General features: G+C 35.5%; 1 protein-coding gene across 1 annotated transcript; it reads right to left on the minus strand.

The window, feature by feature from the left end:
* Positions 1-264: 264 nt before the first annotated feature.
* Positions 265-11,460, minus strand: srpra (SRP receptor subunit alpha). Its single transcript, XM_048167697.1, has 14 exons — positions 11,147-11,460; positions 10,693-10,776; positions 10,416-10,579; positions 9,710-9,870; positions 9,450-9,609; positions 9,095-9,245; positions 8,667-8,788; positions 8,408-8,526; positions 6,554-6,640; positions 6,214-6,386; positions 3,324-3,537; positions 3,084-3,247; positions 1,497-1,595; positions 265-1,390 (listed from the first exon to the last, which is right to left on the minus strand). Exons 1-14 carry the CDS (start codon positions 11,267-11,269, stop codon positions 1,262-1,264), a joined length of 1,950 nt encoding a protein of 649 aa, XP_048023654.1. The 5' UTR covers positions 11,270-11,460; the 3' UTR covers positions 265-1,261.
* Positions 11,461-11,976: the final 516 nt, after the last annotated feature.

Genomic DNA, 11,976 nt, shown 5'->3' on the forward strand with positions numbered 1-11,976 from the left:
AGTCAGATGTTGTCTCAGATTTCACCGGTAATTGATAATTCGTGAGTTTATGATTCTTTTAGACCGACTCATAAGAACTGGCCTATAAAAGTTACGATTTAGGGAATCGGACTACACTGTTTATGCTGGACGTGTGTTTTTGCAATGCAACGGACATGTCTACTTGTATTATTTGTTAAGAAATGATACGCCCAATGTGAATTCAGCAGTGGTGAAAATACCAGTACTGCACTGGAAACAAACTACTAGAACCAAACAAAAGTCTTTACAGGCTATTATAGCAGCTTTATTTAAGAAATATTACACATTCTCAAAGTACAACAAATCTTCTCGATGAAGCTCTCCAGTCTTGCCATTGTGCTAAATCAAATTAATATGAGGAGAATTAAGACCTGACTTTGTTCTAAAATAAAAGCATGAAGGGATCTGAAAGAAAAGAAAATGACAGTACAGTTACTAATGAATTAAAACAAAGATGTAACTTTGTAGGGATTCAGATAGTTTGGTATACGCAGCATTTTAGAACCCTTTGCTGAGGTGCCTCGCTCAGACCTTGGCCTTCAAACCTCAAGCACCAAATCTTTCAATATCTTTTAATAACTTTCATATCCAGTGACATGAAAAGCCTGAGTAAAAAAGGAAGAATGAGAAAAGGCATCATTTGTACAGAATTGTTTTGGGAACAACTGCGAATGTAATGAGCTGAGGCACTATGGTAGTGAATTCATGAGACGGTTTGGGTGACGAGCAATCTTCTGAATGTACCTACATTAATCAAATAAAAAGTAGACAAATACATTTAGAATATATTATATTTTTTTATAACATTTGAATAACACCTCAATCTTTTTTGCGAGGAAGTAAATATGAGAACACTTCATCGTAGCGAATGGAGGCAGAAAAGTGAAAAATACTTTTCTCATCTCATTCTCATCTTTAATGAAAACCACCGGGCATTTGTAGCTGCTGCTCTCTGATTGGCTGTGTTGCATGTCAATCAAAAATGGTTGCTGAGGTGAGATCAAGTCAAATGTTATTCCTTCCACTCATTAAACTGAATCAAACACTTTTTTTTCCCTGGAACAAAACACAAGAGGGTTCCTAAATATGAACTGAATTTCAGTTAAACCTGTAGTAAACTAAAAAAAACACCTATCATTTGAACACATAGGCATGTTTGCATTCACAAGAAGCTGAGAGGGGTCACGGGTCTCATATCTAGCTGTAGCGAAACCGTGAAAGTGGCTCGAGCACCAGAAGCTCAGGCCTTCATGAGCGCGCTGACCACAGCCCTGGCGTTGAGGCTGCGCAGATCGCTGTACGTCTGCCCGGTGCCCACAAACACGATGGGCTGACCCGTGATGTAGGTCATGGAGATGGCAGCGCCCACCTACAGGATACATGGGTAAGTTTCTCTTAACCAAAGTTCATTTCGCAAGAACTTAACACTTAAGAAGGGCCATGAAAAATGGATTCAAACATTCCTGCACTCATACCTTGTCATCGATGGTGTCAAACTTGGTGAGAACAATGCCATCGATAAGCCTGGGTTTGTCAGTCTTGGAATGATCAGCCAGGGCTTGATTAAATTTAACCTACAAAAAAAATGCAGAAAACATCCACGAATTACTGACTGAATGTGAGCATTAACAGACCTGAAATATTTGTTATGAAGGTCAGGACTGGTTTCTTGCAGCAATTTCCCACATTCAAATGGATACACAATAGAAACAGAACAAGCAACAGAATGGTAATTAGCATGGATGACCTGAAAATGGCTTAGCAGCCCAGATGCTGTTTCTAATTGGTTGAATTATTTTGCATTACTTTTCATTGTGTATGTTCAATTTAATTCATTTTTAAAGTCTATCAATGTCATTATTATACATATAAAGAACATTGCCATGTGGAATCTCTTACTTTTCTTGAGGGAGTAAAGATGGACCAATCTAAATATACGTTTATAGTCTGGTAGATTTTTAAAAAAATGATTTTTTTTTTTTTTCACCAAGGATGCATTTATTTGATCAAAAATGCAATAAAAACAGCAATATTGTGAAATATTTTTACAATTTAACTGAAATGTATTTATTTCAGCTATTTGCCAAGGCAACACTTCTCATTTTCATTTAGTTTAACTAGATGTACTAAAATAAAACTAAAACTGAAATAAAAATCAATAAAAATACATTTTTCTTTCTTTCTTTCTTTCTTTCTTTCTTTCTTTCTTTCTTTCTTTCTTTCTTTCTTTCTTTCTTTCTTTCTTTCTTTCTTTCTTTTTCTTCATATAGACATTTAAAAAACTAAATAAAAGACAAAACCCCAACAAAATGACTAAACTTTAAAATAAAGAAAATATAAAAACTAATTCAAAATATTAAGAAAAACTATAAAAGTATCTCAAAATAATACTAAAAGAGCACTGCTCCCATCTTCAGTGTCACATGACCCTTCAGAACCATTCTAATATGCTGATTTACTGCTCAAGAAACATTTCTGATTATTATCAATGTTTTTGCTGCTTAATATTTTTGTGGAAACTGATACATTTTTATTTCAAGATTCTTTAAAGAATCAAGTTCAACAGAATAGCATTTATTTGAAATAGAAATCTTTTGTAACATTATAAACGTCTGTACGGTCACTGTTAATCTATTTAATACACCCTTGCTGAATAAGTAAGAAAGTAAGTATCAAAAGATTTTTTTCTCTCTCAATGTCATAAAAGTAAAAGCGGTAAAAGCACCAAAGTCATAATTCAGTGAAAAACATTGCTCCCTAGTGCAAGACCACTTTGTTTCTCAGTTATTAACCAGAAATATACAATTTGAATACAATACACAAGGGGTCTTCCAACTCGTCCTGCAGAGTTTAGCTCCCACTCCAATTAAACACACCTGAACCAGCTAATCAACATCTAATTAGGCATACTAGACTACTTCCAGGCAGGTGTGTTGATCAAGTTGGAGCTAAACTCTGCAGGACAGCGGCCCTCCAGGACCAAGTTTGGAGTCCACTGCAATACACTATAAAGCAGTGCCATCTATAGGCTATATCTGGCATTACACCTGAGCAAAACCTACCAGCTGATCCACAGCCTCATTGCCCACTAGTGCTTCTCCCACGAACAAGACCAGGTCCGGGGTGTTGACCGCAATCAGCTTAGCCAGAGCCGTCATCAGAGGGGCGTTATCCTGCATACGGCCAGCTGTATCGATCAACACCACTTCAAAACCCTGGTTACGAGCTGTAGAGAGAGAGAGATACGTTAATGAATGAATCCTTGGAAAGTTTCATTTTCTGTAAAATCATGTGGATTTTACCATAGGCAATAGCTTCCATTGCGATCCCAGCAGCATCCTTGCCGTATCCCTTCTCAAAGAGCTGTACGGCCGGGCGTCCGCCGTGCTTCTCGGGGGGGTGCAGAGAGTTCAGACGCCGCTGATGAGTCCTCAGCTGCTCCACGGCACCCGCGCGGAACGTGTCACAGGCGGCGATGAGCACTGTGAAACCGTTCTCAATCAGCCAATAAGAGATCTGCACCCAAAAAAAAAAAAAAAAAAAAAAAAAAAAAAAAAGTCACATGACCTTTATATTATATTCAATATGCTGATTTACTGCTCAAAAACATTTATTATTATCAACAATATTGAAACCATGATACACTACCATTCAATTTAAAAAAAGAAATTAATACTTGGCAAGGATGCATTAAATTGATCAAAAGTGACAGTAAAGACATTTATAATGCTGCAATTTTTTTTTTTTTTTTTTATTTAAATAAATGCTGTTCATTGAACTTTATATTCATCAAAGAATCCTGGAAAAAAATATATATATTCTGCTTTTTACAAAAATATTAAGCTGTTATTATATTAATAATAATAAATATTATTGTTAATATTAATATAATAATAACAACTGTTTTTACTTTTCAACATTCATAACAATAAAAACCATTATTAATAATTAGGGATGCAACAATACCACTTTTTCCAGAACGAGTCCGACACAGATACCAATATTTTTCGTGCTTGCCGATACCAATACCTGCATTTTCATTGCATTTTTAATTTTTTAAAATATTAGACAGAAAAACCAAAAGAATATTGATCAAATTAGTTGGCTTAGCAAACAGCTATTTCCTTCAGATATTTTCATGCCTAATTATGCCTGTTAAAATGTATTGTAGGAGCTACTATTACTTGCACTGTTCATATTATTGCTCTATCATATTGTATCTTTAATTTAATAAAACAGTGAATATTTAGAGCTGCTCCAGCCGAGCTCAACCAGTCAAGAGCAGCGAGTGATTTTCTTTGTCATTTGTATATTGGAACATTACGGAATATTAGGCTGCTGTCACTTTAAGAGCTGCACGTATCCAACATACTGTTACACGTGCGATTTCTTTCTCAGCTATTTATGTTTACTTAAGACATAACATACTATGTTTCACAAGGACACTAGCCCAAAGAGGCATTTTGACAATTTTGTGAGAATTTGAAAATTCAAGCGCAAGACATTCAAGAGAACTTGATTTAATAGGGTATTTGTGCGCTGTCTGAGAAGCAGATTTGCAGTGTGTGCTTCAGATGTTTGCGCACAGAAAACTTTTTGAAAACTTCATGTGATTGCTGTACCACTGTACAACATACACTGCACATTTGTGTTCTGTTCTCCCTATTTAATATACTATATCTCCCATTAATAATTCACTGGAATGCACAATGAATCTCTTGTTTTCTTGTCTTTCCAGGTTTGTTTTCACAGGTAAATACAATTTATTATCTTTCAAAATGACAGAAATCACTTTGAAATAGTATCATGCAATGCTGAAGTTAATGAATATTTTTTGATTAAGGCAACGTATGTTACAGTGTATGTATTACTACAGTGATATTTAACCCGTGCGTTATTGCTGTGGAAAGAATCACACTTTTTCATGGTCTCTTGATGATGCTTTTACTCTTCTAAATGTCCTTTTAATGTTCAATCATTGAAGGGTGAGTAGAATTATGTCATCTCATTGTACCCGAGCGCAGCATCAGCCGGATACTGAAACTGGTATCAGTGCATCTCTAAACACCAATAATAATAATAATAATAATAATAATAATAATAATGGAGCAGCAAATCAGCATATTAGAATGATTTCTGAAGGATCATGTGACACTGAATACTGGAGTAATGATGCTGAAAATTCAGCTTTAATAATAATAATAATAATAAGTTACATTTATATAGCGCTTTTCTCGGCACTCAAAGCGCTTTTACATATGGAAGGGGGGGGAATCTCCTCAACAACCATCAATGTGCAGCATCCACCTGGATGATGCGACGGCAGCCATATTGCGACAGAACGCCCATCAAACACCAGCTTTGATCACAGGAATAAATTACATTTTAAAATTTATTCAAATAGAAATCTGTTCTTTTAAATTGCAATTATATATCACATTACTGTTTTTACTGTATTTATAATTAAAATTAGAGTTCGACTTTGGTAATGAAATATTAAAAATGTGACGCTTTGAGCGCTGTTGAGCGGATTCGTAAACACCTCTGATCGATTGGCCAATGTTTTCACATCTCATCGGATGTGTCTGTGATTGGCTTCAATGATCAACGTTGTAAGAACGTTGTAAATAGTCATCAATGACGCTTTTCACCAAGCGCTTACAGAAATACACACGGGAGCGTTTGAAAGCAGGCGTCTATCGCGGACCAGTCCACTGATAGTAGTTGCTTCTACTTTAGTAGTAGTTGCTTACTGCTTTCAAACGCTCCTGCTTCCCGCTTTCAAATTCAAACATTTCCGTGTGCTTTCAAGCGCTGCCATGCGTTGATCATTGTAGCCAATCACAGACATATCTGATGAGCGTGTCAACACAAAGGCCAATCAGAAGTGTTCACGAATCCGCTTAACAGCGCTCAAAGTGTCACATTTTTAAAATTTCAGTACCGATAGGTACCAAAGTCGGTACTTTTGACAACTCTAAAGCCTTGGTGAGCAGAAGAGACATTAAAAAAAATATTTACTAATGAATAATTACGCAATTATTCGGAACTTTCGACAAGTAGTGTATTTTTTTCTCGTACATTCAAACCTCATTTCTTTTTAATTTCAAGGACTTTTCAACAAAAGCTGATTTTCCAGGTATTGCATGCAGACCATAAATTTCTACAAGCACACTATTTTTTTAAACAAACCTTTGCGAGGTTGGTGGACTTGCCGACGCCGTTGACCCCACAGAAGGTGATGACGAAGGGTTTGCGCTGAGAACGAGCATCCAGCACGTCCCTCAAGATGTCCACACGGCGCTTGGGCTGCAAGATCTGCACCAGAGAGTCCTGCAGAGCCAGCTTTACCGTAGAGGCCACAGCTGGACAGAAGAAAACCAGAGGAAGATTTAGAAGAGCAAAATAATCCAGGAAGGCCAGAAAGCAAGAGAGAAGGCATGCACTCGATGTACTGGCGTGAGAACATGCACATGTCTGTGGGAAGGCTCTTGTTTGGACGGGCTGTTCAGCAGGTGTGCACTGTACTTACTGGTGAAAGTGCCCATGACTTTGCCTTCCAGTTTCTTGGCCACAGACTCACAGAGCTGGGAGGCTATTTCAGCTGCTACATTCTTGGCTAGAAGAAAGAAGAGAAAAATTCAAATTGTAGCTAGCTTGATCCAGTTATAACGTGGGCTGGGTTATACTTTATTTGTTACAAAGTAATTAGAAGTACTGAGTAATTTTAAGTGACAACATGTACTTGCTTAAGAGTTAGGGCTTGGTTTAGGGTTAATTGCATGTAATTATGCATAATTTACTGTTATTATTCATGTAACATGGACAAATAAAGAGTTACCATAGGCTGTTACGCACAGTGTATCAGTTTCTAGATATCTGTGATTACTGGATACTTCAAGCATCATTTTGATTAGGCCCAATTCACTAATGAATTGAGATTATCAAAATTCTCTCATGAAACAAACAAAAATGCTTTTTATTTTACACAAGAGCAATATCTAGCTCAGGGGTTTTCAAACTTTTAGATGCCACGGCCCCCCAAATAGGATCCTCAAGTGAGGGACCCCATCTTCAAATTTAAATTTTCATGAATTAAGACCCAATTTATACTGTGAAACATTAATATTAAATGTGTAAAATAATATATTACATGGAAAATATTTTGTTTCTATTATGCTATTAAGTAGCTCCGGCTACAAGACGCATGCAGTTCTGTTTATTAACAGCTAGAGTGCCAAAAGTTATAGTGTACCTTTAAATTATTTATTTCAATTATATATTTATTATGTGTCTTACTGTATTATTTATATAAATTTTTAATGTTTTATTTAAATCAAATTAACTATTTTACTATTTTTTTTTTTTACTTTATCATATATATATATATATATATATATATATATATATATATATATATATATATATATATATATATATATATATAACAATACTGTACTTTTAGATGTATTATTGATTTATAATAAATTATTAATCAATTTTATTTATTTAAATATTTTTATTATTCTTTTTCTACCTATAATGCTGTACTGTTAGATGTATGTTATATGCATTTATTACAATTTTATTTTTACTTTTTATTAAAATAATATCAACCTATATTCTACACAAACTTTTAGATGTATTTTTTATATTAAATCTTTATTTTAAACTTTATTTAATCCATTTATTTATTTAAATCAAATTTTTATGTTTTTCTGCCTATAGTTCTGTACTATTAGATGTATTTATATCAAATTTATTTTTATTTGATATATTTTAGTTTCTTATTTACTCTTATAACTCTTTTAATCAAATTTTTATTATGCCTTTTCTATCTATAGTAATGTTTTTTGATGCATTTACTATCAATACTTATATCTATTTTTATTCAATCAATCTATTTATTTTAATCTGATTTTTATTACACTTTTTCTACCTATAGTACTGTTAGATGTATTTTAACAATTTTTTATTAAAATCAATTTATTTTACTCTAATCGTAATTTTTTTTTTAACTTTTCTACATTTTCAACCTTTACTTTTAGATGATATACATATATATATATATATATATATATATATTTTTTTTTTTTAGTTTAGTGTTTTTATATATTTATTTTAACATTTTTTCTGTAAACTTTCACACAGATTCCCTAGCACACCTTTGCGTCCTCCTGATCTAGATAATTAAATATTTTAGTAGAAATATGTAGTCAAAATCAAAAATTCTCATTCATTGCCATGACTTTTCCAGGCCTTACAATTCCTCAATATATTTCCAGTTTGTCCATGACTGTAAGAACCCTTTAACAATTTAATTAAAAACAAATTGAAAAAACAAGCGTATTGAATGAGGTGCTACGGAGCAAGAGCGACGTCATACCAATGAGGTGGTCCCTCATCTTGTCCAGAACTGGCTCCATGTCCTCCTGAGTCAGATTCTTCGATCCCACCAGGCCTTTCAGCATCCCAAACATTCCCCCAAAACCACCCTTTTTAGCTCTGCAGAGAAAAAACACAGAATGTGGCATCTCCATATCCAAGGATTCAAACAAAGACACAATCAACAAGTTTAGATGAAGAAATTTAATGTTGTGAGGCAGTGTTGAAAGGACAGAATAATAGAGACTTTAAAATGTTACCCTTTCTTGTTAGTTTGCGCCACCACAATTCGCTCCTCTTCCTCCACTTCTTCATCCTCGTCGTCTGAAGACTCATAATCCACACCTCGCAGGTCACCTTTCATGGAATCCACCTGGATCAGCTAAGAGGAACACAGACAATTTCATCCGCAATTAATTTAAGTATTAAACAACCCTGTAAATGAAACATTTGAAGCCCATGACTTTGCATCCAATGGCGGATCCGCTACTATTCTTTTTCTATCCTTCTGAGCGAATGTCCTGTCAATGACATGACTGGTAGAGTATAGAAAATCAACTGCACTGCGCATGTGTCGAACACGTCCATTCGTCATCCGCAGCTGAGTATACTTTGAAAGCTGTGCGGACACAACGGAGCGGAACACAGAAAATGAAATATACCCGGGCATTAAAGCTGGACTGCTCACCGGTTCAGCTGAGGCCTCGTAGTCTTGGTTCTGTGCGTCATTGGAGTTGTTGCCATTGGTTCCACTGTAGTCCAGCTCTCCAGTGTTCCTCCCACCCATATCCCACACCCGTTTTTCCTTCCCCTTTGGCTTCGGGGGTTTAGGGGACTTACTGTGCAATACAAAGTAATAAAAATGTAACTTTAAACAGGATATCTTATTATAACCTCCTGTTTTCAAAGTAATCAGATGGAATAATGTAGTCTAGAACTAAACTTGAGGATTAAAGTGGAAGTCATTTAGAAATCTTGTGACCTGTGCGATCAAAGATGGGGCTTTATCTGAAATGAAACAGGCTTTTTCACACAACTCATACCTGGTCTTCTCTGGTTTTCCGCCACCCAACTGCTTGCTGATGAACTTGGCACGGTTCCTCTCAATAATCTCCTCTGCGGTCAGACCATCATTTCCATTCTCCACAGCCTTTTTGGAGGCAGTCTGTGAAGCAGCTTTAGTCTGATCTCCTCCTGAGACACCTGAGAATAGGTGAAAAAGAAAGAACGGTCACACTAACAAACTTATAAAGCACTGAAAGCGCCACTTACTCCCAACTGACTCGTCTCTCACAGTTCTCACCTTCCTTTTTGGCATTTTTACTTTTCTTCCCTCCTTGCTCCTTGCTTTTGTCTCCATCCTTTGTCTCAATCATAGACTTCACAGTTTTTTGGGATTTCTGGGACATGTCGAAAGTCCTCATTGAGACGGGGGCCTTGGCTTTGCTGCTGTCCTCCGCCTCCCTGCAAAAATTGTAATTGTGGTCTTTTATTTAAATTATCAAAATAGTTTTTACATTTTTTTTCTTGCAAACTAAAAATGTATAATAATTTGGGCAATACATGCTTTGGAAGAACTGTATGCATACACTACCATTCAAAAGTTTGGGGTCGGTAAGATATTTTAAGGTTTCTGAAGTCTCTCCAAGGCTGTATTTATTTGATGAAAAATACAGTAAAAATAACGGTTTTCTATTTGAATATATTTTAAAATGTAATTTATTCCTTCGATGGTAAAGCTGAATTTTCAGCATCATTTCTCCAGTCTTCATGTCACGTGATCTGTCAGAAATCATTCTAACATGCTGATTTGGTGCTCAAGAAACAATCCTTATTTATTATCAATGACAACAGTTGAGTTGCTTCCTATTTGTGTGGAAACCATGAGATATATATATATATATATATATATTATACACACACACACACACTTTTAAGTGTGTAAAATTAGTTTTGCAGACAAAAATACATATTTGTTTTAAAATTCCCAGGAAAAAGGTCTAGCCCACCTCAGAAGATTGTGGAAGTCCTCTCCAAATTCAAAATTATTGAGCAGAAACTTTAGGGGGCCTCTCTGCTCCAGCTCATTCTTGTATCGATCTCTGAAGTGAAGCTGGACATCATCTATGAACTTATCCACATACGTCAGCGTCAGGATCTTTTGAAAACCCACCTGGGACACCAGAAGCACACGATCAGGCACGAGGACAGTTGAGCCATGGGACACCAACTGATCTGATCATCACATTATTTGCACTGACAAAAGGAAAATAATCACTCACTCACCACAAACACAAGCTCAAACTCATTGTCCAGTTTGTATTTAAGACTCAGGGCATTGTGGGTGAAAGAGTTATTCCCACTCCTCTCCTGCAAACAGAAACACATTTAAGTAGTTATATATTAGTAGTAAAATAATTATGAACTAAACACGAAAAGGGTCTATATTCAGCTCTGGCTAAGCTGGTACACGCAGTATTACGCAACACATTTGACTACCCAACATGTACTATCCAAAACTCGGACTCAGATCCCACCTAACGCAGTCCAGCTCAATATTCGTCCTATTTTACATCATCCAACAGAGTTCCCATAGTAACCTGCCAACATGACACCCTCACAGCTCAACCCATGTGTTTGCTGGGCTAAGATGGCGATATCTGCCCTGCGGCTGCCTGTATACTGAACAAAACAATAATCCGACGGTGTGAATCCTCAACAGGCCGTGCAGGGACTTTACCTGGAGGATGACGGAGCGGATGAGAGCGTTGACAGGCCCGGTGAAGGATTCAGTGACTCCGGCCCCCTGAAAACACCACAACACGATTCCCCCTTTACTGAAGATGGCGAAGAAGTCCAGCATCTTTGCCAAACACGAAAGGACCCAATTCTACGAAGGACAGAACAAACAGCGTTCAACGAAAACGAAAACGTGTAAAAAAATAAATAAGTGCTCCAAAGTTGCCCTGCGCTTGAGTTAATGTGCGCAGCGCTGCCTGCCGTCAGAACCAACTCAACTCACGATCAGACACGTCAGTGGCATTATGAGGAAGTGATGCAACTTCCGGTGGAGTGCCTCACATGATCAGAGCTTGAAGTATTTGACAATTTTTGGTGCAATTTTCTTCGTGTAATATTTGGTTTCATTATGATAAAAGTTTGGAAAACGAGGCATACATTATTATTCTTGTGATTATATTTGTTAAGTTTCATATTCATTTCTGTAAATTAAGTAATCAGAAACCTTTTTTTTTTTTTTTTTTGGTGCTTAATGAATTGTTTATGCATTATTAAAAAAAAATTAGGGCTTGAAGTTGCACTTTTAATTTTACATTATATAGAACGTTTGGATTCATATTAAGAAATTGTAATATTTTATTTTTAATAATTTTCTTTAGGTGCCTAAAGGTGTAGATGTCTAAAAGTAGCTTTTTCCAATATTAATTTTTCTAATTTTTGAATTATTATTTATATATTATATAATTTTATAATATTTGTAATAAATATTATAGAATTATATATTTGTATTATATAATACTATATAATAATATATTAATATTACATTATATC

The sequence above is a fragment of the Megalobrama amblycephala genome, linkage group LG19 (assembly GCF_018812025.1).
Source record: "Megalobrama amblycephala isolate DHTTF-2021 linkage group LG19, ASM1881202v1, whole genome shotgun sequence".
Taxonomy (NCBI): Eukaryota; Metazoa; Chordata; class Actinopteri; order Cypriniformes; family Xenocyprididae; genus Megalobrama; species Megalobrama amblycephala.